The sequence below is a fragment of the Halichoerus grypus genome, chromosome 5, assembly GCF_964656455.1.
Source record: "Halichoerus grypus chromosome 5, mHalGry1.hap1.1, whole genome shotgun sequence".
NCBI classification, from domain to species: Eukaryota; Metazoa; Chordata; class Mammalia; order Carnivora; family Phocidae; genus Halichoerus; species Halichoerus grypus.
The window spans coordinates 94,773,816-94,801,793 of record NC_135716.1 but is presented as its reverse complement, the minus strand read 5'-3'; the positions used below and the strand labels follow the sequence as shown (position 1 = coordinate 94,801,793).

Sequence of the window (27,978 nt, the reverse complement as noted above, 5' to 3'; positions counted from 1 at the left end):
TCACGAAACCCGCTGTGTGCGGCTTTCTGTTATCAGTCCTGAGCGGTTCTGATCTTCTGACCCCTCTGCAGACCTGCAACACGGATTCCCGCCGCCAACAACGTAAGAACTAGAAGTGCCTCCGAAATCAGCAGAGAAAGTTAAACCCTAGTGCGCACGTTCGGGTGGCAGGGGCTCCGATGCTTCGGAGATACGGGAGCTAAGCTCGCGGCGTGCGGGGCAGCCGTGCCCAGACCAGAGCTCGCCGGGGTGTTTTGCAACCGCTCTCTTTGTTGTCTTATCCTAATCAGGCTGTCCGGTGGCCTTCTCTTCTAGCTGGAATTTGAGAAGTCCCAGGTGAAAAAGTTCGAGAAAGAGCAGAAGAAGCTGTCCAGTCAGCTGGAGGAGGAGCGCTGCCGTCACAAGCAGCTGTCGTCCCTGCTGGCGCTCGAGTGCAGGAAAGCCACGGGCAAGGCGGCCGAGGAGGGCCAGAAGGCCGGCGAGCTGAGCCTGAAGCTGGAGAAGGAGAAGAGCCGCGCGAGCAAGCTGGAGGAGGAGCTGGCGGCCGAGAGGAGGCGGGGCCTGCAGACGGAGGCGCAGGTGGAGAAGCAGCTGTCCGAGTTCGACATCGAGCGCGAACAACTGAGGGCAAAACTGAACCGAGAGGAGAACCGGACCAGAACCCTGAAGGAAGAGATGGAAAGCCTGAAGAAGATAGTGAAGGCTCTGGAGGCTTCTCACCTGCACACTAGCCCTCCTGAGCAAGCGAGGAGGCCGGTGACCGTGTCGAAAGGCACGGCCACTGAGCCTCCCGTGCTGGTGTCTGTGTTCTGCCAAACGGAGAGAAGCCAGGGGAGCAGCGCAGCCAAGGTGAGCGCCGCCGGGCCGCCTGGTCCCGCCACTCCTGCTTACTCGTTCGCAAAAACCAACGGCCATTTGGAGCCCGAGGTACAGACTGCCAAGGAGCTGGTGGTAGGCAGCAGCGGGGAAAACCAAGTGCCTCCACGAGAGAGGCCTGTGGGGTCGGCCCAAGAGAAAGCAGTGGAGAACGGCGGGTGTCCTGTGGGAATCGAGACTCCTGGCCCAGCACCTGCTCACCTCCCGTCCAGTGGGGGCTCCCTGTCTCCCAGCAGCACGGCCTCCTCCTCCCTCACATCCTCTCCTTGCTCCTCCCCAGTGCTGACTAAGCGCCTGCTGGGGTCCTCAGCCAGCAGCCCCGGCTACCAGTCATCCTACCAAGTGGGGATCAACCAGCGGTTCCAGGCGGCTCGGCACAAATTTCAGTCCCAAGCGGATCAGGACCAGCAGGCCAGTGGTGTGCAGAGCCCCCCATCCAGGGACCTGTCGCCCACCCTCATAGACAACTCTGCCGCCAAGCAGCTGGCCCGCAACACCGTCACTCAGGTGCTCTCCAGATTCACTAGCCAGCAAGGGCCGATCAAGCCTGTCTCCCCCAACAGCTCTCCCTTTGGCACAGACTATCGGAATCTGGCCAACACTGCCAGCCCAAGAGGCGACGCCAGCCATTCCCCCACTCCAGGGAAAGTGTCCAGTCCTCTGAGCCCTCTGTCTCCAGGGATCAAGTCCCCCACCATCCCCAGGGCTGAGAGAGGAAACCCTCCACCCATCCCGCCCAAAAAACCTGGCCTCACCCCTTCTCCATCCACCACCACTCCACTGACCAAAACTCATTCCCAGGCCTCCTCTTTGGCCACCACGGAAGACCTGGCCGTCAGCTGCTCTTCCACGGCTGTCGTGGCTAACGGCAAGGACGTGGAGATACTCCTGCCTACCAGCAGCTAGTCCCTCGCGGGAGTCTCCACAGCTGACATTCCAGCAGATTTCGTCCAAGAGCTCGGAGTCCGACCGTTGAGTCAGATCATGTTATTTATTTTGACAGTAGCTGAAACCATCTGTAGAATCCATTTAGTGTATTTCGCCTTTTTGTATTTTTTTTTTAAGTAGAAACTGAGTCGTTTGGATTTTTATGCCTCACACCTTTGTACTGACGCTGGAAGGGCACCTCAAAGACGTCTCAAGCTCAGCAGTCACCATCTCGTTGTGATGGAGAAAGCTAATTGAGGACCAGGTGGTGATTTGCTGTCTATTTTGGGACTGGAATCGCTCAACACTCATTGTGAATTATGCAGAAGTGGTTCGTGCAGATTTTTATTCCAGATGAACATGTCTCAAAAGTGCCTGAAATAGGACTGCCATGCGAATGTGATTCTGCAGCGAAAACACAAAATGGATCATCTAATTGCAGAAAATGAGATCCTCTGTGAATCCTGAATGTTAAAAAACAACACTGCTTTTAAACCTCTTTTACTGTTTTTAATATAAGCTTTGGGTTCAGAAACAAGGCTGCGTCAGAAGGGGAATCCAAAGGTGGGTGTGACCTCACCACTGAGCTGAGCTCTATAGAGCCCTTGAGAAGCCCTCCCGGGCAGGAGGCAGTGGGGGGTGCTGATTTTCTCGTACTTCTGAAAAATTAAGTCACTCCCAGTTTCCCGCAGCCGTCCTTGAATAGAATGAAATCACATCTCCATTCAAAAAATGTCTTCAGGCATCTACTGTTGTGTAAGGAACTTCTGATTCCAATTGCTATTACTTGAATAGGAAATGGTTACTCGTTCTGTATAAAAAGTTTTGCAACAGGATGAGATCTTTATTATGTAATCAAAAAGCAATAACTTAAGTTCATTGTCTCTGTAATATTATAAGTCAGAATTATATAGGTTTTACCAAATTGTTACACTTACTCTCGGAGCTGCCAGCACTTGGTGTATCTGTGCAACCAAATTAACTTTTCCCTAAATGGAAGTATACATAGATCTGTATAGATACACAGCCCTTTGCGTGTCTGACACACACACACTTAAACACATAAATATTAGTGTGATTGTATCTTTGGAGTTTGCAATAGAGCATAAAGGGCGAGTAGAAATGCACATTAAGATTACCTAACAGAGCAACTCAGTGTGGCTGGGACCCAGTCGGTCAAAGGAGGAATCTTGTCCACGGGGACGGGGGGCGGAAATTCCAGATGAAGTCAGGTCGTCAGCGTCCTCAAATGCCAGGGCCCAAAACCGCAGTGTCACAAAACTCAACTGGCCATCTAAATGGCTGAAACAGGTCACTCAATCAAGTGCTATAAGTCAGCTGGGATGGGGGAAGGCCTAGCAAACTGAAGTGCCTGAGCCCCCTCTGATAGGCAAGGGCCCCTGCTGTTCAGCCCCAGCTGCTTGTTGCCATGCAGTAGTGCTAGACCAGGTTACCAGCTCCTCAAATTTTTGTGAAATCCAAATTTTCATAGAAACCTTCTCACTTTTAAATATCAAAACAGACTCAAAAACAATTCGAAACTGCTGGTTAAACACTTCTGCAGCTGGGTCTAGCTCACAAGCTGCCAAGTTGCAACGTCTTTCATTCTAGAAACTTCTGTCATTTCCATCATTGTGAGTTTGTGAGGCCAGACACCTCCCCTCTTTCCAACGTGTAGGCTAGTACAGCTGACAGAGGCCATAGGATATAAGGACGATCCCCATCTTCCAAACAAGACTGCAACCCAGCTCAGACAAGGTAGTTCTAGGACTTTGTGTCCACAGGGATGGAGAGGCCTTGGTGTCCTCTCATACATTCTCCCTAGCCAACACCTACCCAGCAGCCCTGTCCTCCTGCTGTAATTTAAATCTGTTTTCTCTTAATCCAGTATGAATTGATGGGGGACGGGCCGGTGATGGAGATCAACGTATAAATCACAATTGGTGTCTCCAGGGCTTAGGGTTTGATTAAGGCCAATACATCAAAAATTAAAATACTCCTCATGCCCCAGGATGTCTACCAAATGGTGAACGGGGTATCTTATAAACTGCCCAAAGCAATCATGCATTAAACTTCATTCCCACGCACGGCCAAATGAAGTGATAAAAGAGCTGACCTTCCTAAACAGGAGAGGGGCTACAGTCCCAGAGTGTTATTACCTCTCTTGCTTTAAATGGTAATCTTAAAATTTGCATTGTACTCTTCCCTTTGTTTCGGCATAGATATATATATAGAGAGAGAGAGATACTATAAGGATGTTTATTTCTTAGGAAGTGCACTGAATAATGTATTTCTTTTACAGTGTAATATGGGGGTGGGGAGATGCAAAAGAAATGTGTATTTTTGCTAGTTGCCTATCTTCTAAGATAAATAAGCACAATACTGCAATGGATCCAATAATCCAGCTAGGTATTATAGATTGGTATTTAAGTTTGCTGTAGATCGTGTGTGTGTGCTAAGTAAAAGTTCCATGATTCACAATTTTGGTACTAACCCATGTTGTGGATGCTAGATGGCTAGTCACCAGGTGCCGATGGATGCGCAACGCATACCACAAGCATTAACTAGTCATTCTCATTTGTAAAGCCCAATGTACCATGCAGAAGTCTTCATCCATTTTTATAGCAGACTACATTAAAACAAGTTAAATCATACTGTCTGGGGAAAATCTAATCTTGTTTGTACAAAGTGAAGGCTGTTGCACAACCAGGCCTGTTTTGTCTGGGAAGGAGCAGGTGTCGAGGGAGTACACACGCCCGTGTCTTTTGAAAACCAAGTGAAGTCAGTGACCTGTCCAGGTTAGACTCCAAAAGGAGCTGGGCTGTTGGTTCTTGAGAACCTTAGAGCTGGAGGAAGCCTTTGCGGTGATCCAGTCCTGGAGGGGTTTAAAGGGGTTCTGGGCCTTTTGAGAATCTAAGAAACGCTTGACTCCATCCCCAGAAAAATGGATATACTAACAGGCAGAATGTGGTTGATGGCTTCCCAGGATCCAAAGACCCTGAAGCCATCCATGATTCATGTACTCGAGCTGAAGAATGCCTGATCTTGTCCTGCCCTTGCATTCTACAAGTGACTAATGTATCCCTTGTCTCCTAGTCCGGTGGTGAGGTGCGGCACTGTGAGCCAGCGCAAGCTGTAGGCAGACAGAAGCACCTGAGAACACCTTTGATGTGCAAAAGATGTGGAGCGGGTGGGGATGTTTACATATGTTAAGTTTCCACCGTTTAAGCCAGTTAATGGTCATTTCAGCAAACACCGGGTATATCTGTTTTCCATAACAGCCTCACTGTCAGCAATGCTGCCTTGTCTTCACAGTGCGGGTCCCTCATGCCTGGCGTGGGGTCTCCTCCTCTCCCCTCTCTGCGCCCAGAGCGCCCCTCCCTCCCACGGACAGTCCTGCAGGTCTCTTTGGCTCCAGACCACGTCTCCGCCCTTCCTACCCTCTCGGATGTGGCCTCTTCTCTACATTTAGTTGTGGAGATTGCTCTACCAGTCTTTGGGTCATTTTCTGGGTTATTTATACTGATGTGGGTGTTATCTAGGTGTATCTGTGGGACAGGTGAGCCTAGGATCCTCCTGCTCCACCATCTTCCCCGGAAGGAGCCTTGTCAATTAATTTATATATATATATATATATAATTAATTTATAAAGTGCTCTTCTGATGCTTGGTCCTTCAAACAACTTCAAATGTCTTGAAACGCTGGCTTCAAAATTCTATCTGTTCTCATGATCATGAGTCCAAAGTAGGCAATGAGCACTGTTCCACGGGAGTCATTTGTAAAACCAGATGAGAAAACTTGAGAGCACCCATCTGCTAGTGTTATCAATGGCCAATTCATTGGTAAAAGCAGAGGAGGAGAAAGGAGACTGGGGTAGTGTTCTCAAACTTTACTGTAACCTGAGAAGCCTTCCAAAATAAGGACTCCTGAGAATTGGGCCTGGGGGCCGGCTGATGCAGGTGGCCTGAGGCTCCCATTTTGAGAAACAGCGCCTCACAGCCCTTACTTGTTCTTTCACAAGAACTTGCTCTTTGCCTCTGACCTGCGGAGATGTCTTAAACTCTTGAATCTGGTTTGCCGGAACCTCAATGATATTCAGAGCCAAGAGTGCTTACTTGGGTCCAAGCACCATATTATGTCCCCTGTGCAGATGAGATCGCTGAGGACCAGAGGCTCGCACAAGGGCCCTTGGTAAGTGCCAGCCTGGATTGAAGTCCCCAGGGCTACCCACTTGCCACTACTTGTGTTTCCTGGGTTCTCCTGAGGTGCCTGTTGGCCGTGCCCAGGCCCCAGCCCTAGGGAGTCTGATTCCGTAGCCCAAGGTGAGGCTCTAGGTGAGTACCTGGGCTGATTCTTAGGATGGACCCGGTGTGAACCCTACAGGACACCACATTGTTCCTTCCACTTGCCCTAACAACCCCCACCCCCAGGAGTGGATTCTCAGATCTAACCAATACCAGGAGACCTTTATCAGGTCAGATAAGTTGAACAAAAACAGGGGCGCCTGGGTGGCTCAGTCCATTGAGCCTCCAACTCTTGCTTTCAGCTTGGGTCAAGATCTCAGGATCTTGAGATCAAGCCTCATGTAGGGTTCTGAGCTGGGCGTGGAACCTGCTTGAGATTCTCTCCCTCCTCTCCCTCTGTCTCTCCCTATGGTAGCACACAGAGCTCTTGGTGGGCAGGAAAAAGTTACTAGAAAAGGAGCAAATGTCTTTTCTCCTCTTTCAAAGCATTCTTTACCTGGGGTTCTGCAGTATCTCCCTGTGTTTGCATTATGTCTCAATTGGCTTGTCCTAGTCTTCGGATGTGGTCAGAGATAGAGGCACTAGGAGTCCCCAAGAACGCAGTGCTGTTTCATGTGGTGTGCGTTCTGCAAGGGCTTGGGGCTGGTGGAAGGAGCCCCCAGGGTCACAGCACTCTGCAAACATTCCCCCAGTAACTTGTAGGGAAGACCTAGGAAAAGGCAAAGAGAGAAAGGACCGTCTTGCAAAAATACTGCATTCCCCATAAGCGTTCCCTCCTACCCTCAAAACCTCCATCAGCAAAAGAGAAAAATGAACATCAAGCTTTGGAAAGCGTCGAACGAGTCTGACTTCTGGGACACCTGCGAGTGACTTACTGCCTTGGAGGGATATAAAAGCAGCTTTGCCATTAGAGTGGGGAGCACAGGGGGTATCGTGTAGCTCTCCATGCCACTGTGAAGTGGTTGCCTCCACGAAATTACTGGGAAGTGTTGCAACAAGATCGGCCTTATCCCTGGGGAGTCAGTCACCTACTTAATTCGACAAGAGTCCAACAGATTAACCACACAGTAGACACTCAGATCCCATCAGAAATGGATTTAGGGGCGCCTGGGGGGCTCAGTTTGGCATCTGCCTTTGGCTCAGGTCATGATCTCAGGGTCCTGGGATTGAGCCCTGCGTTGTGGGGGGGGGGGCTCCCTACTCAGTGGTGAGTCTGCTTCTCCCTCTCTCCCTCTGCACCTCCCTCCACTCATGCTCTCTCTCTCTCTCTCAAATAAATAAAATCTTAAGAAAAAAAAGAAACGAAGGATTTATTTCCCTAGCTGCCGGAAATGCTGACAGTAAACAGCCCTCGGCTATAGGCCCCTTCTAGGAATTGCCTGAACTGAAATTAACTTGACCAAGGTCACCTCTCCTTCAAGGGGCAGCTCATGTCCAAAGACTGATTGGCGTGCCGTATAAAGACCTGGCCCCGGGGCGCCTGGGTGGCTCAGTCCGCTAGGCGGCTGCCTTCAGCTCGGGTCATGATGTCAGGGTCCTGGGATCGAGCCCCGCATCCTGCTCTCTGCTCAGCAGGAAGCCTGCTTCTCCCTCTCCCTCTGTTCCTCACCCCCCACCCCCTGCTCCTGCTCTCTCTCTCTCTCTCTCTCAGATAAGTAAAATTAAACAAAACAAACAAACAAAAAAACCAGAAACAAAAAGACAAAAACCTGGCCTCCTGTCCCAAATCAAGGGAACACTGAAGGGTCATTCCCTGCTTCAAACCCCTGTAGGGTTGGCTGAGCCGTCTACTGAGAGACTCCCACAGCTCAGCCTTCCCTCCCTTTTTCCTCCCCTCTGTCCGATCCGGTGGAAGCCAAGGGTACAGCCCTGGTAAGCCTCCTGCTTCCCAATCTCCGTCTCACACTCTCCTGTGTTCCTTCGGGCCGTGATTAAGGCCTCTCAAGGCGGGCAGGCACATTTTCGGAGTATTTATGTGGTGCCCTTCCGTGTTCCTTACTTTGAACAACACAGCTACCTGGGGAGCAGTGATTCTTTCTCACCCCCTGGGGTAAATCAGGGCCGCCTGAGGCCCACAGCAGAGCAGGGCTGAGAGCTGGTGACTCGGATTCAGACCGGCCCCCGTTCGGCCCTCAAGTCCACTCCCCTTCCCCTGGCCACACGACAGTCAAAACGGTAATAATACATTCGGGGAGTTAGGAGTAGGCGCTTACTGTCAGGCATGCGCCTAAGTACGAAGCCCCTGGGATTACTGGAGAAAGCCTGGAGCCTCTCAGCAGGAACAGGCCCCCGAAGGCAGGAGGGTTTTGGTGAAGAAGAAGGAGAAAGACGACTTGCCGACCCCCCTGGAGTCCTCAAATGTCAGAGCTAGCAGAAAGCTCAGACACCCGACATGGCCCCTTCCCACCCTGGGTTCTAGCTCTGACCTGTTACGGGTTAGGGAACGAGGCCCAAGCTGCCAGGCCTCGTGAATGGCAGAGCGCAGGCCGTCTCCTCAGCCCGCACTGACCGCTCCTCCCAGCGCTGACCTGGAACCAAGAAGTCCTCCTCTCACCGGCTTCTCTACAACGGCCGGGCTTTGGTCTCGTTCACCTGGGCTGCCCCGCATTCCCAGCCTCATCCTCTGCCCACCGGCCTCGGGCTGCCTGCCATACTTGTCGCCACAAAAATCCCGTCCTCATGTCCCTGGACCGGTTTGACAGCTGAGGTGAGGCGGGGCGTGGGGAACCGGGAGAGCTTCTGTCCCCGGGCTGTGCTACCATCTGTCTAGCATCAGCTCGGGAAGCTCTTACTCATGAGGCCTGCCTTGCTCCTCGGGTGTGGACAAGAAGCCGCGGAAGCCACCAGCATCTCTGTGCCCCGCGCCTGCGAGTCTGACCTGCCCGTGGAGGTGGGGGCGGCTGAATGCTTGGACACAGAGACCCTCCGCCTCCGGTCCTCCTTCCCCACCTGAGCTCCGAACACACAGCTCTCCCAGGAGGGGCCTTTGGCATTCCCAAAAGACTTGCCCATCTCCCTTCTGTGCGGTACCCACTGTCCCGCTCCCCCGGGGCACCCAGCCCAAAGCAGAGCCTTCCAGAACGCGTGGGGCCTCAGAGCAGACAGGGTGTCCTCAGGGTGGTAGGGTGGTTTAGAGCGGCGACCACAGCACACAGGCCCCTTCTTCAGCCCCAGCGTGTTTTCCTTCCCCTGTGTCTTGGTGAGTCAGCACCATGGGGCCACACACAAGGCTCCTATTCAGGGCTCATTTTCCTTCTGCTCTCGCTGAGATCTTGGCATCTCCCTCCCTCCCTCTCTCTCTTTCTCTATGTGGGCCTTATTCTCGCCATGGGAAAGCTATGCGCCCTGCCCTGTGCCTTCCCCTTTCCCCAGTACCACGCATTGCCCCCCTCCCCCAGCCACATGCGCCCACATTCCTCATCCTCGCCTTCTGGGTGTTCGCAGGCCCAGCTGGACACAAATGTAAAGGCGGTAGAACAAAACAGAAACGTCAAACTGTTAAATCCTCCATCGCATATTTTCAACCGTGGTTTGTTGCTGCTGGCTCTGTGCAGGCCCTGAGCTATGTTAATCACACACACACACACACACACACACACACACACACACACACACACGCTGGGCGTGTGGGCCCTCTAGTCACCATGTGTTTATTAAGAACCGACTCCGCGTCAAGCCTCATGCTAAGGGCTGGAATCTACACTCTGTCGGGAGAACAAGTCTCGCACATGTGACATCTCGGGCCAGCGCTGGGATGGACGCAGCAGGTGCCCCCCAGTGGGCGACGGGGCCCGATGTGCCTAAGAAGTTCAGCAGAGCCGGGAAATCTCCGGGTCGAAGGCACCGGATTTAAATACACTGAAGGGCGCAGGATGCGGGTTTGTGATGACAGGGGCGTGTGTACGCGGTACGTTGCACGGAGAACACGGGGATGCAAAAGCTAGTGCAGAACAAGGGCTCGGTCATCCTTGTGTAGCCTTGGGCAACGCACTGAAAATGAAGCTCCGCCGGCCTCCCGCTGACGGTTTTGCGAGAATCCGGTGCAATGACGCGGGCAAGCGCCCGGCCCCCGGTGAGCACCCGGCGGAGGCCTCGCCGCCTTGGCGGGGAGCGGCGGCGGGTGAAAGGGCGCCCCCCCCCCCGCCGGCGCGTCTGGCCGGGAAGCTGGGTGGCTCCCCCGCGGGGCGGCTCCCGGCCGCCGGCAGCCCCGCCCTCGGTCGGAAAGCTGAGCCGCTGGCGCCCCCTGGCGTTTGAGTCGCTGTGCTTCTCCGGGTAAGGACGGGGTCTTGCGGTCGGGAAGGGACCCGCGGGACAGCCGCGGGCGCGAGCAGGGGTGCGTCCCTCCGGGGGGCCCGCGCTCAGCCGCCTCCCCGATGGGGAGCAGTCCCCGCGTGCGGCACGGGTGGAAGCCCGAACTAGCGAGAGGGGAGAGAATAACAGCAGCCGCCTCGCAGGACCGTTGGGAGCCTTAACAGCCGATCCAAGACCGCAGACTCGGCAGGGCACGCGTACGCCCTGGGCAAGCGACAGCTGGTAGCGTCTGTGGCTCCGAGAACACTGACCGGTGAGACTGTAAGGAGAACAGGAAGAAGCCGTGGCAGCACAGGGAATTCCCGGGGGAGTCAGCAGTGGTCACACACAGGCAGTGACACGTGTCCCGGTCTTCAAGGAGGGGGAGCTGCTCTCAAGCGAAGAAGGGGATGAAGGACATTCCAAGGAAGGAGAAGAACGTTTGCAACGCACTGAGTTGCCCGTGGGCATGGTGAGAAGCCTGGGGTGGGAGTGTGGATCTGCAGAAGAAAATAGGAAGAGGAAAGGGGAGGGTCTGCCCAGGGAAAGGATTTGGACTCTCTCTGGTGAACCGCTGGGAGCCTGAACTGAGGCATCATGAGCAGAAACAGTTACACATGAAGCTAATGAAGTTTAAGCTTCAAGGACCGTCACTGATATGGCCCCTTCCCAACCCTGAAGAGCCCAAGGAATGTGTCCACGTGGTCAAATGTTTTTATAAAATTTGCAAAAGTAAGATAACTGCAATCAGTTAAGACTGCTGTCTCTCTGGGCGTCTGGGTGGCTGAGTCGTGAAGCGTCTGCCTTCGGCTCAGATCATGATCCCAGGGTCCTGGGATGGAGCCCAGCATCTGGCTCCCTGCTCAGCTGTGAGTCTGTTTCTCCCTCTCCTTCTGCCCACCTCCCCCACCACTTGTGCTCTCTCTCTGTCAAATAAAATCTTAAAAAAAGACTGCTGTCTCTCTTTATTCTGACTTCTCCTACATCATATTTTCCCCCATGTTGGGTGACCTTGGAATGGTGGCCACAAGCATTTTTGGAATTCATCTAAAGGGGACTATTTTTAAGTGAAATACATTTATGTGGTTTGTAGTCACTTCCGTGTAGAGCTGAGTTTTTGCTAGCCATCCCGGTGTAGGAATGGCTTCCAGGAATGCTCTGATCATCATCATCCTGCTTCACTTGGCAGGATGTGAAGCACTAGCGCCGAAGGTTGTATTGCTATTGATATATCCTAGAGCACCTGGCACTAGAAGGAAAGTGAGAAGTGGAGGAGAAAGAAGGTTTTAAATGAATGGAGTCAGAAGCTGGTCTCTAGAAAATTCATCCAGTTATTGGATGTGTCAAATCATAATGGGCAATTAATTTCTCGTCAATGTCTAATCAAAACAAAATTTCTCTCTTGTCAGGAAAATATTTAATAATGCAATGCACGCAATTATAAATGCACCATAAATATGAGGATATAATCAAAGAGTATGGAGCCAAATTTAATTTTAAAGAGTTCTGCTTCTGACCAAGATGGAAAAACAGGGAGTGGCTTTATGCTCCCACCTAAAACAACTAAACGCTGAGTAAAATATATTAACAATTTTCAAGACATTGGACTTTAGGCAAAAAAGGACTGAAATGGGAAACCAACAAAGTGGGTCCTATGATGGTCCCAGCAGTGAGGGGTAATCGAGGAATGGCCTGGCAATCTCCCTAAGTTGAGATAATGCCAGGAGTCGGGAGGGAGGAGTATTGGAGACAGGAGAGCTGCAATGAGAGACATCTCCAGAGATCTTCAGAGGCCCCCTACTAGAATCTTCAACTGAATACTAATCGACATATGCATGTAAGGAAACCACCCAAAAGGATTAGATGGAACAATACTCAGAGCTCATGTGGGACTAGTAGTTTCTGTTCTCAGCAGCCAGAATAACAAATCTCATAATAATTCGCAGAATATTGGATAGAGTGCCCAAAAGGTTTTTGTCTCTATGGTGGGCCAAAATTAACCCTAGAGTAGGTGCTACTCTGCTGCTCCCACCTAAGAAAAAAAGTTTAAAAGCAAGCCTCAAGTGCTTGATTCAGCAGCACTTACACTAAAAAGTGTAACTAAAAGTTAAAAATCGCAATGTCTAGCATTCAGTAAAAAATTGCTAGGCATGCAAAGAAGCAGAAAAATATGGCCCATAATTAGGAGACAAATCAATCAATTGAAAATTAGCCAAAAATGACACATTATTAGACAATTATATTAAAACAGCTATGTTAACTGCATTCCATATGCTGAAGGAGATAAAAGAAAGACGGAGTCTGTTAACAATATGAAAGACATGGAAAAGATCCAAATCAAACTTCTAGAGATGAAAACCACACTACCTGAGATAAAAAAAAAATTGGATGGTATTTTTTTTTTTTGAAGATTTTATTTATTTATTTGACAGAGAGACACAGCGAGAGAGGGAACACAAGCAGGGGGAGTGGGAGAGGGAGAAGCAGGCTTCCTGCTGAGGTGGGAACCCAATGTGGGGCTAGATCCCAGGAGCCGAAGGCAGACACTTAACGACTGAGCCACCCAGGTGCCCCAAATTGGATGGTATTAACAGCAGATTATACATTATAAAAGAAATGATCGTTAAACTTGAAAAAATAGCAATAAAAACCATCCACAGTGAAACATAGAACATTTAAAAAAAAGATTTTTAACAATGAACAGAATACCAATGAGCTTTAAGACAAATTCAAGCGACCTAATATAAGTTTTATTGGAGCCCCTGAAGGAAAATATTTGAACAACTAATGGCCAAATTTTTCCAAATTTGATGAAAATTATAAGCCCACAGACAGAAAAATGTAAATGTGCCCTCAGCACAAGAAACCTAAAGGAAAACACACCAAGGATCATCATAATCAAACTTTTTAAAACTAGCAATAAAAAGAAAACCTTCAAAACAACTGGAGAAAAAAAGCCCATATCATATATAGATGAACTCGACTAAAAATAACGGCAGACTTCTCAAGCGTAACAATATAATCCTAAAGAGAGTGAGGCAATAGCTGTAGAGTGCTGAGGAAAAAAACTGTCAACCTAGAATTCTACTCCTAGTGACAATACCTTCCAAAAGTGAAGGCAAATACTTTTCTTAGACATGCCCAAGGCAAAAGAGTTCATCACTGTCAGACTTGTGGTACAAGAAATATTAAAGAGAGTACTTCAGGCAAAAGGAAAATGACACTAAAAATCTGTATCTACACAAAGGGATGAAAAACACTAAAAATGGTACCTATGTGGGTAAATATAAAAGATAATTTTTCTTATTCTTTAAATCTCTTTAAAAATTCATTGTCGGTGGGGGGGGGGCCTGGGTGGCTCAGTCAGGCTTCTGCCTTCAGCTCAGATCATGATCCCAGGGTCCTGGGATCGAGTCCCACATCAGGCTCCCTGCTCAGCGGGGAGCCTGCTTCTCCCTCTCCCTCTGCCGCTCCCCCTGCTTCTTCTCTCTCTCTCTCAAATAAATAAATAAAATATCTTTTTCAAAAATAAAAAATAAAAATTCATTGTGGGATTTACAACATAGAAGTAAAATGTATGACAACAAGTGCACAAAAACAGAGAGAGGAGAAATGGAAGTATACTTCTGTAAGATTATTATTATACTATACATGACTCAACATATCACGTGACGCTAGAGCACATGAAGCTAGACCACATGAAGTTAAATATGTATACTGTAGGCCTTAAAGCAATCACCAAAAACCAAAACAAAGTTCATAAGACAACAAAAGAGATAAAAAGTCATAAAAAATACTCAATTCAAAACAAAGAAAAAGAGGAGCAAAGAACAGATGATAGAAAAATAGCAATGTTGACTGAAAACCAGCCATCTCAATAATCACTTAAAATGAAATGGTCTAAACAACCCAACAAAAGGCAGAGATCATCAGTTCGTATTAAAAAACAAGACCTGCCGGGCGCCTGGGTGGCTCAGTTGGTTAAGCGACTGCCTTCGGCTCAGGTCATGATCCTGGAGTCTTGGGATCGAGTCCCGCATCGGGCTCCCTGCTCGGCAGGGAGTCTGCTTCTCCCTCTGACCCTCCTCCCTCTCATGCTCTCTGTCTCTCATTCTCTCTCTCTCAAATAAATAAATAAAATCTTTAAAAAAAATAAAAATAAAAAATAAAAAACAAGACCTGCCTACAAAAAATCCACTTTCAATATAAGGATACAAATAGGGTAAATTGTTTTGGAATACTCCAACCAAATGCAGTAGAATAGATAATATTTTTGAGTACCCACAGAATATTTACCTGATAGATCATTAACTTGTCTGGATAAAATTAAGAGGATTTAAATCATACAAAGCAGGTTCTCTGACTACAATGGGATGAAATTAGAAATCAACAACAGAAAAGTATCTGGAGAATCCCCAAATATTTGAAAAACAACACACTCCTAAATAGCCCATGGGTCAATGAAGAAATTAAAAAAAAAAAAATTAAAAAATATTTTAATACAAAAGAAAATGAAAAGGCAACATATTGATATTTGTGGGACACAGATAAGGCAGTACTTAGAGGGAAATTTATAACACTAATGTCTATATTTTAAAAGGAAGAAAGGATTCAGTCAATTAAGAAAACAGGGGTGCCTGGGTGGTTCAGTTGGTTAAGCTTCCAACTCTTGATTGCAGCTCAGGTAATGACCTCGGGGTCCTGGGATCAAGCCTGTGGCAGGCTCCATCTCATCAGGGAGTCTGCTTGAGGATTTCTCTCCCCCCTCCCTTCCCCCAACTCACGTGCTCGCGCGCGCACACTCTCTCTCTCTCTCTCTAAAATAAATTCTTCTAAAAATAAAACAGAAAAAGTAAGCACAAGAAAGGAAAGTATAAAAATCACAGCAGAAATCAGTAAAATGGAAAACAAAAACGACAGAGAAAAATCAATGAAACCCAAAGCTGGCTCTTTAAGATCAATAAAATTGCAAACCTAGAGCCAGAATGATCAGAAATAAAAGAGAAAACATTCAGGTGGCAAATATAAGGAAGGAGAGGTGCCATCACTACAGAATGCACAGATGTTAAAAGGATAATAAGGGAATATTATGAGCAATTTTATGTCAATAAATTCAATAACTTGTATGAAATGGACAAATTACTTGAAATGCACAAATTAGCAAAACTCCCTCAAGAAGAAATAGGTAATGTGAACAGCCCTGCACAAATCAAAGAAATCGACTTCTTAGTTTAAAACTTTCCCACCAAGGAAAACTCTAAGCCCACATGGTTTTATTGGTGAATCTTACAAACATTTAAAGAAAAAAAAAAAAGAATTCTACAAAAACTCTTCCAGACTATTGAAGAGGTTGAAACACTCCCCAGCTAATTCTATAAGACCAAGCAGTAATATGACAAAAGAAAACTACAAACCAACAGCCCTCATAAACAAAGATGCAAAAATCTTTAAAAATTTTTAAGAAACCAAATCCAATAATACATAAAAATACATAATGACCAACTGGGGTTATCTCAGGAATGCAAAATTGGTTTAACATTTGAAAGTCAATCAATGTAATGCACCATATCAACAATTCAAAAAGAAAACTGTATGATCAGGTCAATATTCCCAGGTGATACAATTCTGGATACTGGAGAATTCCACAATGAAAGAATTTTCTGATCAACATCATGAAGATTACTTAAAAATCTCAAAGGCTTATAAGCCCAAGTTTGTTGCTACATTACCACACTTACTGAGTATGTTTTCTGGAAGAGTAACTTTCATAAAGTTTACTCTCAGTGAAAAGAATATTTTGGAATGTGGCTATTGTAATTATCCATCGGATCCAATGTCTAATGCCATTGGTAACTTAAAATCATGTTCCAGCATTTGGTTTTGAAAAAAAAAAATGCAGAATTTTTTGAGTGAAAAAAATAGATTCAGGAAAAGCATTTGACAAAATCCAACATCCATTTCAGGTTAAAAAAAAAAAACTCATTAAACCAGAAATAGAAAGGAACTTCCTCAACCTGATAGTGGAAGGGAGAAACCTACAGCTTACATCAAATTTAATTATGAAAGACTAAATGCTTTTCCCTAAATTAGGGATAAGACAATAATACCCATATTCCATGAACATTATACTGGAAGTACTAGCCATTGCAGTAAAACAAGAAAAAGGAACAAAAGATAGCCAGATTGGAAGAAAGATGTAAAACTGTCTTTATTTGCAAACCTAGTGTTAAGTATAAAATCTAATAGATTCTATTTTTTTCATTCACTTTTTTTAAATTTTCAGTTATCTCTACACCCAACATGGGGCTCAAGCTCACAACCCTGAGACCAAGAATCACATGCTCTACCAACTCAGCCAGCCAGGCACCCCTAATGGATTCTATCGTTTTAAAAAAGAAAATGATACTAGAACTAATAAGTGAGTTTAGCAAGGTTGCAGAACAGAAGATATTCTTTATTCTTTATACTAAAAATGGAAATAGAAATTAATAAGCAATACCACTTACAATAGCATTAAAATTTTAAAATACTTAAGGATAAATTCAACAAAACATGTGCAAGACTTGTACTCTGAGAACTACAAAACATTGCTGAGAGAATCTGAAGAAGACCTAAATAAATGGAAAGATATACTGAGTTCATGGACCAGAAGACAATATTGCTAAGACATTAATTCTCCCCAAATCGCTCGATAGATTCACAATGCAATCCCAATCAAAATCTCAACAGCCTTTTTTGTAGAAGTAGATAATTCTAACTTTATTTTCAATGTGAAGAGCTTTACATAGTCAAAACAACTTTGAATAATAAGAGCAAAATTGGAAAATGTCACTATCTGGTTTTGAGACTTCTTATAAAGCCACAGTAATTAAGAGAGTGTGGTACTGGCATCAAAATAAACAGATTAATGGAACAAAATAGAGAGTCTAGAAATAGATTCTCAAATATGTAATCAGGTGATTTTTTTTTTTTTACAAAGGTGTAAAAGCAATTCAGTGAAGCAAGGATAGTCTTTTCAACAAATGGTGCTGGAAAATTGGACATCTGTATGCAAAAAACAAACTTTGATCCATACTTCACACCATATACAAAAATTAGCTCAAGATATATTGAACACCTACATGTAAAACCTAATACCATAAAACATCTAGAAGAAAACACAAGACAATGTCTTTGTGACCCTGGGTTAGGCTAAGATTTCTTAATATGTTGCCAAAAGCACTATCCATACAGAACAAATTGATAAATTGGACTTAATCAAAATAAAAAGCTTCTGCTCTTTGAAAGACTTTTTTAAGAAAATGGAAAGATAAGTCATTGACTAGAAAATGGGTTTTCAAGTCACATATCTAATAAAGGACTTATATCCAAAATATATAAAGAATTCTCAAAACCCAGTAATAGGAAAACAAACAACCCAATAAAAAGTGTGGAAAATATTTGACTAGATACTTCAAATAAGAAGACATACAAGAGGCAAATAAGTAAATGAAAAACTGTTCAACATCAGTAGCCATCAGGGAGATGCAAATGAAAAACCACAATGAGATAACACTACATACCTATTAGAATGGCTAAAATTAAAGTGACTCTCCATACTAAGTGCTGATAAGGACATAGGGCAACTGGAACTGCTCATAGGACCGTAAGTAGTACAACTACTTTGGAAAATAGTTTGGTAGTTTCTTTAAGAGTTAAACATACACCTGCCTGGCATACCATTCAGCCATTCCACTCCAACATATTTACACAAAAGAAATGAAAGTATATGCCTATACAGAGATTGTAAAATAATGTTCATAGCAGTTTTGTGTAGTGACCAAAAACTAAAAATTACCCAAATACCTATATTTGGATAACTACCCATTTGAATGGATAAACTGTGGTATATCCATAAAATGAAATACTTCTCAGCAATTAAAAAGAATGAAGTATCAATAAATGCAACAACATGAATGAATCTCAAAATAATTATGTTGCCCAAAAGAAGACAGGTAAAAAGGAAGGGGGGGAGGAAGAGAGAGAGAGGAACCAAGTGGAAACAAGGTCTCAAGGCTCTCAAGGCAGAGAAGGAGAAGCTTTTGAAGAAGTATGGGGCCTGCTTTCAGTAATAAACTATGGAAAGGTCAATCAAGGCAAATACAGGATGAAAATGGGCCACAAAACCCAGCAATTAGGAGGCATTTTGTGATGATACTGAGAACAATTCCAAATATAATTTTGGGTACTGAAACCAGATTATGGAAGATTAAGAAATAAATAGAAGTTACAAAAATTAAGATGGAAAAAAATGGAGTTCTCCTTAATGGAGAGTGCAGACTATGTTTTCATGAAGTTTAGTGGTTAAGGAAGAAGTTTAAAAAAATTGGAGTTTGGGCGCCTGGGTGGCTCAGTTGGTTAAGCGACTGCCTTCGGCTCAGGTCATGATCCTGGAGTCCCGGGATCGAGTCCCGCATCGGGCTCCCTGCTCGGCAGGGAGTCTGCTTCTCCCTCTGACCCTCCTCCCTCTCATGCTCTCTGTCTCTCATTCTCTCTCTCAAATAAATAAATAAAATCTTTAAAAAAAAAAAAAAAAAAAAAAAAAAAATTGGAGTTTACTTATAGACCAGGAGTACCTGGCTAAGGGACAGAGACAGGTTGACTCATGATATGGAAAAAATAAAAGACCTTGAACCATATATAAAATCCAATCTAGATGGAATAAAAACTGAAGTATAACATTAAACTATAATGCTATCTGAAGAAAATGTAAAAAAATTCTTTTGTGATCCTTGGATAATGAAGACTTCTCAAGTAAAACCCAAGAAGTATAAAACCATGAGGTAAAAATGGATAGGTCTGACTACATCAAAATTAAGGATTTCTGTTCAATAAAGAACAGAATAGATAAGATTAGCAGACAGTTACACTCAGAGGAGATAGATGCAACATCTAAAATTGTCATGGAGATATTAAAACATACAAAAAACTTCTGCAACTCAGTAAGAAGGCTGGAAGCTGAGTAGAAAAATGGGCAAATGGGCAATTCACAGAAAAGAAATCCCAATTATGTACAGTCAAATTCACTGATAAGACATATGCACATTTAAACTACAATAAGGGGTGCCTGGGGGGCTTAGTCAGTTAAGTGTCCAACTCTTGATCTCAGCTCAGGTCTTGATCTCAGGGTCGTGAGTTCAAGCCCCACATTGGGCTCCACACAGCATGTGGAATCTACTTGGAAAAAAAAACCCACTACAATGAGACGCAACTTTATAAAATAAGTAATATCAAAAGGTTGAAAAAGATCACCGGTTGTCAAGAACAAGAAAAAATGGGAATTCTCGTTCCCCACTGGGAGAGTGGAAGTTAATGGTGAAATTAAGCATCCTGAAACCCAGCAATCCTAGATAAATATGCACACTGAAAGGTCATGTATGAAGACGTTTGGGAAGGTGGTCACTGTGATAGCCTGGGTTCAAGGTACTTAGATGTTTATCACTGGGAGAATGGATAAGTAAAATATGACAAATGTTCATTATGGAATACAATGCAATGCTTAGGAGCAGTGAACTACACATGTCTACACACCAACAAGAACAGATACTTTTTTAACATAATAGCGTGGAAAAAATAAAAACGAAAGAGGTCTAAGATTAGTCGCATTATTATTCTCAGCAATTCACTCTCTTCACTGTGACAGGATTATCCATCCCACCTATTGGATGAAACTTGCAGTGACAACGCTCACAACAGGTACACCTCCTCATCCCGGGGTTAGGATTAGATATGACTGGTGGGATCAAATGCCAAGTCCAAGCTGAAGTTTTAAGAAGCATTACAATTGCTGCCAATTCCTTTGCTGTTTTCTTTTGCAAGAGAATAGCATGTCCATCAAAAGGCTGGATCGTGGATCCTAAAGTGAGAATATGGAGGTAGAGAACTTCAACCTCCAACTCACGATCACTAACATGTAATGTGAGCAAGAAATAAATGTTGTCATAAGCCACTGAGATTTTAGACTTGTTACTTCGGCAAACCTGACTCATACAAGGGCTGTATCACAGTACTATCTATAAAAATTAAAAACAAGGAATACACACACAAACAACACATAAGGATACATACATATCCGAGGGCATATTTCAGTCACATTAGAGCAGATGCCTATAAAACAGGGTAAGGGAATAGGAGTGGGGAATGGGATAAGGGGATAAAGAAACAGACAAGTTTGATGGTGGTCACGTGTTAAGAATTGAGGAGGAGGAGTAACCCAACTCCGTGCACCTCAGGTCCAAAAGACAATAAGAAGCTCTGGAGCTGGGAGTAACTGTTGGAGGGAGGTCTCAGGGGGGTTGGAAGAGAAGGGAATCCAAGTAGAGAAGATCAGCCTTGGAATCCCCAGTTCATTCTGACAGAGACGCTGAGAGAAGTCCTGGTAAGGGATTCAGTTTTCAAGGTAACCTGTAGCAAAGCTGTTCTGCCACGTGTGAGTGAGGAAGGGGGCTTGAAGAGAGAGATACAAGAATAAGAATTTCCTTTGTTCTCAAATAATTTATGCTTTTTTAAAGATTTTATATATTTATTTGAGAGAGAGAGCATAAGCAGGAGGAGGGGCAGAGGGAGAGGGACAAGCAGACTTCCCACTGAGCAGGGAACCCAACGTGGGGCTCAATCCCAGGACCCCAAGATCATGACCTGAGCTGAAGTCAGACGCCCAACCAACTGAGCCACGCTAGTGCCCCAAAGAACTTATATTCTTAGAGAAAAGACTATATTGACATTCTCCATGCCTGACATGCTCATTTCCCCATTTTTGTGTATCAAATCCTACCCATCTCTGAAGGCTTAGGTCAAAATCTACCTCTTCCAGAAAGACCTCCCTGAACTCCAACACCCCTCCACTAACTAAACCTAGAAATCACTCTTCCATATGCTGAGCAACCACAGCACTTGTATGAAGTTGCACTTGTGTTTCTTCTTCCCAGCAGACTAAAGGATCTTGAAGAGTGGTATTAGCTGGCTTGTAGAGCGCCTAACATACAAAGGGTATTCAAAAAAAGTAAATATAAGTGGTAGTTAAAATGTCAGGCAGCAAATTATAAGCGATAAATTAATGAGTCAAATAAATCACAAATGTGATAGAATTTCAGAAGCAGCCAAAACATTTTGAGCTGGTCAAGAAAGGCTACATGGAGCAGGACCTTGAAAGACAAATAAGATTCTACTAATTAGTTAAACACAGGAAGAACATTCCAGGCTAAGGGAAAAGTGTGAGGAGGGTGAAGAGTTAGGAAGATTTGGGGGGGGAAAATTAAGTTAGACTCCTACCTCACACCACATACCATAAACAAATTCCAAATTATTAAAGAGTTAAATGAAAGAACATAAAAGCATTGGAAAAAATTAGGAGATTAGTTTTATAATTGTAGGAGCAGAGAACACCTTCCTAAGTAAGATAATAATCTTGAGGCCATAAACATATTTTTATGACAAGTCATGATAAACAAAATTAAGAGAAAAAGTAAAATAGGGGAAAGTTTGCAACATATATGACAAAGATTTGTTTTCCATAACATGTAAAGAAACTTTTATAAATCAATATAAAAAGAAACTCAAGACTTCTGGTTTCTGGTCTGGCATACGAGAAGTTTGGAAGCTGTTCAACTTGTTAACACAAGTTGAACAAATGGAAAAATCAACATATTTTCTTAAAACCATCAGAGAAGTGAGGTCACAGGGCAAACCACTGCTCCCGAAATTGGAGAAGAGAAGACAGGTGAAAATGGAGAATCACAACTTACTGGAGCAGAAACCTCTGCAGGAAACAGTGCCAGGAAAACCTAAGTAGGTAAGCTTAAACTGTAATTGACAAAGTGCTAGAGGTTGTCAGTGTGACAAGTCTGAGACTTAACAACTCCAGGAGAAACCAGTGATAGGGGAACCCTCCCTCCTGCACTTTTGTGAATTTTACCTTCAGGAGCTTGACCTGATTCTCAGAGTGAATATTCGAGAAGAATCCCCTTGGGGCGCCTGGTCAGCTCAGTGGGTTAGGTGTCTGCCTTCGGCTCAGGTCATGATCTCAGGGTCTGGGATCGGGCCCCGCATTGGGCTCCCTGCTCAGCGGTGAGTCTGCTTCTCCCTCTCCCACTGTCATCCCTCTCCCCTTGTGATCACTTTCGCTCTCATTCAAATAAATAAATTTTTAAAATCTTAAAAAAAAAAAAAATCCCCTCATGCTTCCAGCAGGGAGAATGAGCAAGTAATCATTTTGAAATACACCAGAGCATTTTGATCTTAACAAAGCCTTCCCTAGGGAGAAACTATTTTACCAGAGCCTAAATTATTTGTGTTTTCTTCAGAGCCTAACCAAACTGGTGAAAAGAAAATATGCAACTCTAGCCCACTCTACTCTTCCATGTGGAAGAAGGGAAATACCCCATTCCGGCCCACTCTATCATTTCCCACCTAAGCAGAGGAACTAAGCTATGAGAAACACTGGTGAAGTTCACAGTCCAGAGGCAAATGTTCATTAAAAGACTGCAGCCTAATCACAGGACCATCAAATGCTTCCGCACCTCACCACCACATTACTAAAGGCTTATTTACTGAAGTTCCTTTTACCTCAGGTCCAGCTATTAAGAAAAAAATCACAACATAACAAAAGGGTAAAAAAACAGGGGTGCCTGGGTGGCTCAGTTGGTTAAGTATCCAACTCTTAATTTTGGCTCAGGTCATGATCTCATGGGTCATGGGATCAAGCCCTGTGTTGGGCTCTGCCCTCAGCAGGAAGTCTGCTTGAACATTCTCTCCCTCTCCCTGTGCCCCACCCCTAACTTGAGTGCACAAGCACTCTCTCTCTCTCTCTCTCTCTCTCCAATGAATAAATAAAGGGTGCCTGGGTGGATCAGTTGGTTAACCATCTGACTCTTGGTTTTTGCTCAGGTCACGATCTCAGGGTCGTGGGATCAAGCCCCACATTGGGCTCTGCACTCAGCGTGGAGTCTGCTTGTCCCTCTCCCTCGTCTCCTTCCCCATTCCCTCTCTCTCTCTCAAATAAATAAATAAAAATTAAAAAAAAACAAATGATTAAAATGAATAAATAAATCTTAAAAAAATAAATAAAAGGGTAAAACACACAGTTTGAAGAGACAGAGATTCAAAGATTTATCAAAAACAGACTCAGGCATGGCAGAGATGTTGGCAGAGAATTTAAAACAACTACAATTAATATGTTAAGGGCTCTAACAGATAAAGTAAACAGTATGCAATAATAGGTGGGCAATGTAAGCACCTAGGTATATAACATTCCAACTGCAGAAAACCAGTGATACAGAAAACGTTTTGAGAGAAGCCAGAGGGAATAACCACCTCACTGATAGAGGAGCAAAGATAAAAATTACATCTGACTTTTCTTCAGAAACCAGGCAAGCAAGAAGAAAATAGAGTAAAATATTTAAAGCGTTGAGAGAAAAAAACCCACCAACATAGAATTCTATACACTGTGAAATTATCCTTCAAAAATTAAGGAGAGGGCGCCTGGGTGGCTCAGTTGGTTAAGCGACTGCCTTCGGCTCAGGTCATGATCCTGGAGTCCCGGGATCGAGTCCCACATCAGGGTCCCTGCTCAGCAGGGAGTCTGCTTCTCCCTCTGACCCTCCTCCCTCTCGTGCTCTCTGTCTCTCATTGTCTCTCTCGCAAATAAATAAAAAAAAAATCTTAAAAAAAAAAAAATTAAGGAGAAATAAAGACTTTCTCAGATAAACAAAAATTGAATTTGTTGCCAGGTGACCTGCCTTGCAGAAAATATTAAAAGAAGTTCTTTAGAGAAGGGAAATGATGTGGGTCAAAAATTCACATCTACATAACAAAAGGAAAAGTATCAGAAAAAAAACAGGTGAAAGTAAAAAAACAAAAATTTATTGTTCTTATACTTAATTGATCGAATAGATCAGTTTGTTCAAAATAATAATAGCAATAATGTACTTGAGTATGTATGCTTAAGGATATACATATGCTTATGTATGCTTAAATATAAGTGATATGAATGACACAATGATACAAAGGACAGGAGGGATGAATGAGGATTATTTTGTAATTATAAGATACTCATACTACCAGTGAAGCCATACAGTGCTATTTGCAAGTGGACCTGGATCTGTTATAAACGTATATTGCAAACTCTAGGGCAGCCATTAAAAAAGAAGTACAATTGATATGCTAAGAAAGGACAGAAAATGAAATCATATAAAATGTTCAATTAAAATCACAAAAGGCAGAAAAAGAGTAGAAGACAAAAAAGAGGAACAAAGAACCAGGGCAACAAATAGAATACAGAAACAAATATGGTGAAACATCAATCCAATTATATCAATAGTCCCTTTAAATGTCAATGGTCTAAATACACCAATTAAAAGACAGAGATTGTGGGACACCTAGGTGGCTCAGTCAGTTAAGCATCTGCCTTCGGCTCAGGTCATGATCTTGGGGTCCTGGGATTGAGCCCCACGTTGGGTTCCCCACTCAGCAGGGAGTCTGCTTCTCCTTCTCCTCTACCCTCCACCCCCGCCCCTGCTCATGCACTCACTCGTTCTAATAAATAAAATATTAAAAAAACATTTTTTAAATAAGATAAAATAAAAATATGGTAGTTGTCCTTCTCCCTCTGCCCCCACCCCCTGCTCGTGCTCTCTCTCAAATAAATAAATAAAACCTTTAAAAAAAAAAAAGGATCATATATCACGGTCAAGTAGGGTTTATCCCTGGGTTGCAAGAATAATTCAACAGGTGTGAATCAATCTTATGATTACACAGGGGTTATGGGGAGGAAAACCACAGAGGTAAAGTGTCTTTCTCATCCAGGGTACATATCATCAACATGAGTTATCACTGTTGATGTTGACTTTGAACACCTGACTAAGTTACTGCCCCCCCCCGCCACCGTCCCCTTTTCTGTTCTGTACTCTTTTAAGGAAGTCACAACCTGGAGCCCACACTTAAGGAGTAGTTACATAAGTTATTTGGAATTCTGCGTGGGAGATTCGTCTCCCCTCACCTTGTATTTATTTGCTCATTTATTCATATCAGTACAGATTCATGTATATTTATTTATACTTTGGATTATAATCCAAAACTATTTTGTTGCTCCAGTTGTCCAGCTTTGGCCATTTTGTAATTTTTTTTTAAGATTTTATTTATTTATCTGAGATGGGGTGGGGGGGAGAGCACACAAGCGGGGGTGGGCGTGGGTGGGGGGGAGGGAGCAGAGGGAGAGGGACAAGCAGACACCCCGCTGAGCAGGGAGCCTGGGAGCAGGAAGCCAGCTGTGGGACCCTGAGATCATGACCTGAGCCGAAGGCAGATGCTTAATCGACTGAGCCACCCAGGCGCCCCTCCTTGTAATTTTTAATATGGGTAGCTATAACTCTCATAACTAAAAGGTCTTTGGGATCCTTGATAAGTTGTAGTGTAAAGGCGATCTGAAACCAAAACGTTTGAGCACTGGAGCTCTAAGGGACCCGCCGCTTGACCCCAAACACCACGTGCGAGCGTGGTTCTGCAGGAAAGGGCTGCAGACAGGGTAGGAACAAAGGAGGCCGCACTCCCGCACCCATGGGGACACCCACTTCTCCGTGCCACGCACCCAGTCCCCACGCAGACGAAGCTCACCCTGCCATGCCTTTCCGGGAAAGGCCACTGCGGGGCGCGCGGCCCACAGAGTGAGTCACGCACCGGCGAGTGGGGAAGGGACGCGCGTCTTGGCCGGCTCGGCGCTTTCCTCCGCGGAGCCCGGGCCCGGCCTGGCCTGACGGTCTCGCTGTCTCCCCGGGCTCAGCCGGCTCGCCCTCCCGGGCCACATCGGGCCGCGGAAGGGAGCGCTCCCGCGGCAGGGGCGGGGCGCGCGAGGAGCCGCGGGGTTCTGCCGTCCTCGGAAGGGCGCCCCCGGGCCCTCCCCCGGCCCGTCTCTGCTGAAAGCAGCCGGACAGCTCCCCGGCCCGGCCCCGCTCCCGCCCCTTCGTCTCCGGCCCGCCTGCCTGGGCCGGCCGACCCTTTCTTCTTCGAGCGCCCGGCAGACGGAGATAACCGGCTGCAGCTGGAGACCTGGCTAATTGATACAATAAGTTCTATAATTGCCTCGAAAGTAAGGTAATGATTTGGCTGAGGGAATGCTTTGATCTTATCAGCCAAGAAAGACCTCTCCAAATGAAACTTCAGAGGGGCTGGAGGCCTCCAACTCAAGAGTGTGAAGCCGGGGGACGGCCTATTCCCTCCTACTCCCCACCCCCGCCCCCCGCCCCCCATGTCCCCTGTGCCCTGAGTCACACTCCAGCCTTTCCAGGCTTTCCAAGAAGGGATGGAAGCACCCTTTTCCTAGACTACAGACTAATATTCGCACATATGCCATTGGTTATGTATGGAGAAGGGGTGGGTTCTGGGAATGATTTCTCCGGCCCTAGAGACGCTGTAGAAACGGAGATTGGGGGGGTGGGGCAGGCTGGGATTCTGAGAACCCTGATTTGGCTCAAGCCTGATGAGGTTTCTTATGCAGTTGAAGGCTGCTGATTTGGGCTTTTCAGGCAGGAGGGGGTACCAGAGAGAGGAGAACCTTGGTCTGGCCTTCTCCGAGAATCTGCACACACACTCACACACACACACACACCCTCGCTCTGCGCTGTGGGTGTCCCTGCCTGGCAGAGGCCCCAGCACAAAGAGGATTAGAGAGATGAGCTAATCTGGTTTGTATGCCAGACATGGCCCCAGAAAGGGACTTTGTCTACCCTGATGTTTAAGGAGGTGAAAGAGTGAGGAGTCCTCCTTTTGGGGCCTGCTGGCTGAGAGTATCAAAGACTCCTTCCCACTGGGGTCCGAAGGATGTGGAGTCCTGGCTCCGGGGTCAAATCTTCGGGAGCAGAAAAGCAGAGGCCCTGGAGAATCGGGTGGGCTGTGCTACAAGAAACGAGAGAGAGAAAGACAGAAATTGGCCCCCACAGAGGGAACTAGACGTCCACCCTCCTTGTTTCGCCAGTGAGGAAACTGAGGCCAGGAGTGCAAAAGTGACCTTCAGAGGCATGGAAATTGTGCATGGCTGAGTGGAGGGGAAAACTCCCGTTTTCTGATTTCTTTCAGTCCAATGCACCCATCCTGCACTGTGTCGCAGGGCCTGCGGGGCAAGTGTGGGACCGAGAGCAGGAGAAAGGAACAGAGACAAAGAGAAACAGAGACACAGGGGAGAAAAATAGAGAGGGAACACAGACCCGTACACAGAGAGTCAGAAAAGACATGGAGAGTGAAAGAATGATGGAAGACAGTCATATAGATTCATGAAGAGAGGGAAAGATGGAGAGAGGTTCAGACAGAGGACGAAAGGCCGGCAGACACAGACACACAGAGAGAAAAGGAAGACAGACTGAGAGACAAACATAGAAAGGTAGGAATGGACACAGCATGACTGTAATGTGAGCCAGACAGAGACAGACCTAGAGAGACAGAGAGGACATGGGGAGAGCAAGAGGCAGAGTGAAATGAGGGAGGCAGAAGGGGAGGGAGGCAGATCGTATGGGCTCTGCAGATTTGTGACCACTGGAAGCAAATCTCGCTTCCAGAACGTTCTAGGGCCCAGAGCAGGTGGCGGGGAGAGAAAGAGAGTTCAATGTTTAGACTA

General features: G+C 45.6%; 1 protein-coding gene and 1 long non-coding RNA gene across 2 annotated transcripts in view; one reads left to right on the top strand and one right to left on the bottom strand.

Moving 5' to 3' along the window:
- Positions 1 to 4,457, top strand: part of CTTNBP2NL (CTTNBP2 N-terminal like) — a 51,385-nt gene extending 46,928 nt beyond the window's left edge. Inside the window, exon 6 of the mRNA XM_036122369.2 lies at positions 316 to 4,457. Within this exon, the coding sequence (XP_035978262.1) occupies positions 316 to 1,782 (1,467 nt within the window). The 3' untranslated portion in view covers positions 1,783 to 4,457. The remainder of the gene's footprint in view (positions 1 to 315) is intronic.
- LOC144381884 (uncharacterized) lies at positions 532 to 26,246 on the bottom strand. Its single transcript, XR_013447984.1, has 3 exons — positions 25,986 to 26,246; positions 6,544 to 6,756; positions 532 to 663 (listed from the first exon to the last, which is right to left on the bottom strand). It is a non-coding gene; the product is annotated as an uncharacterized LOC144381884 (long non-coding RNA).
- Between the last annotated feature and the right edge of the window lie 1,732 nt (positions 26,247 to 27,978).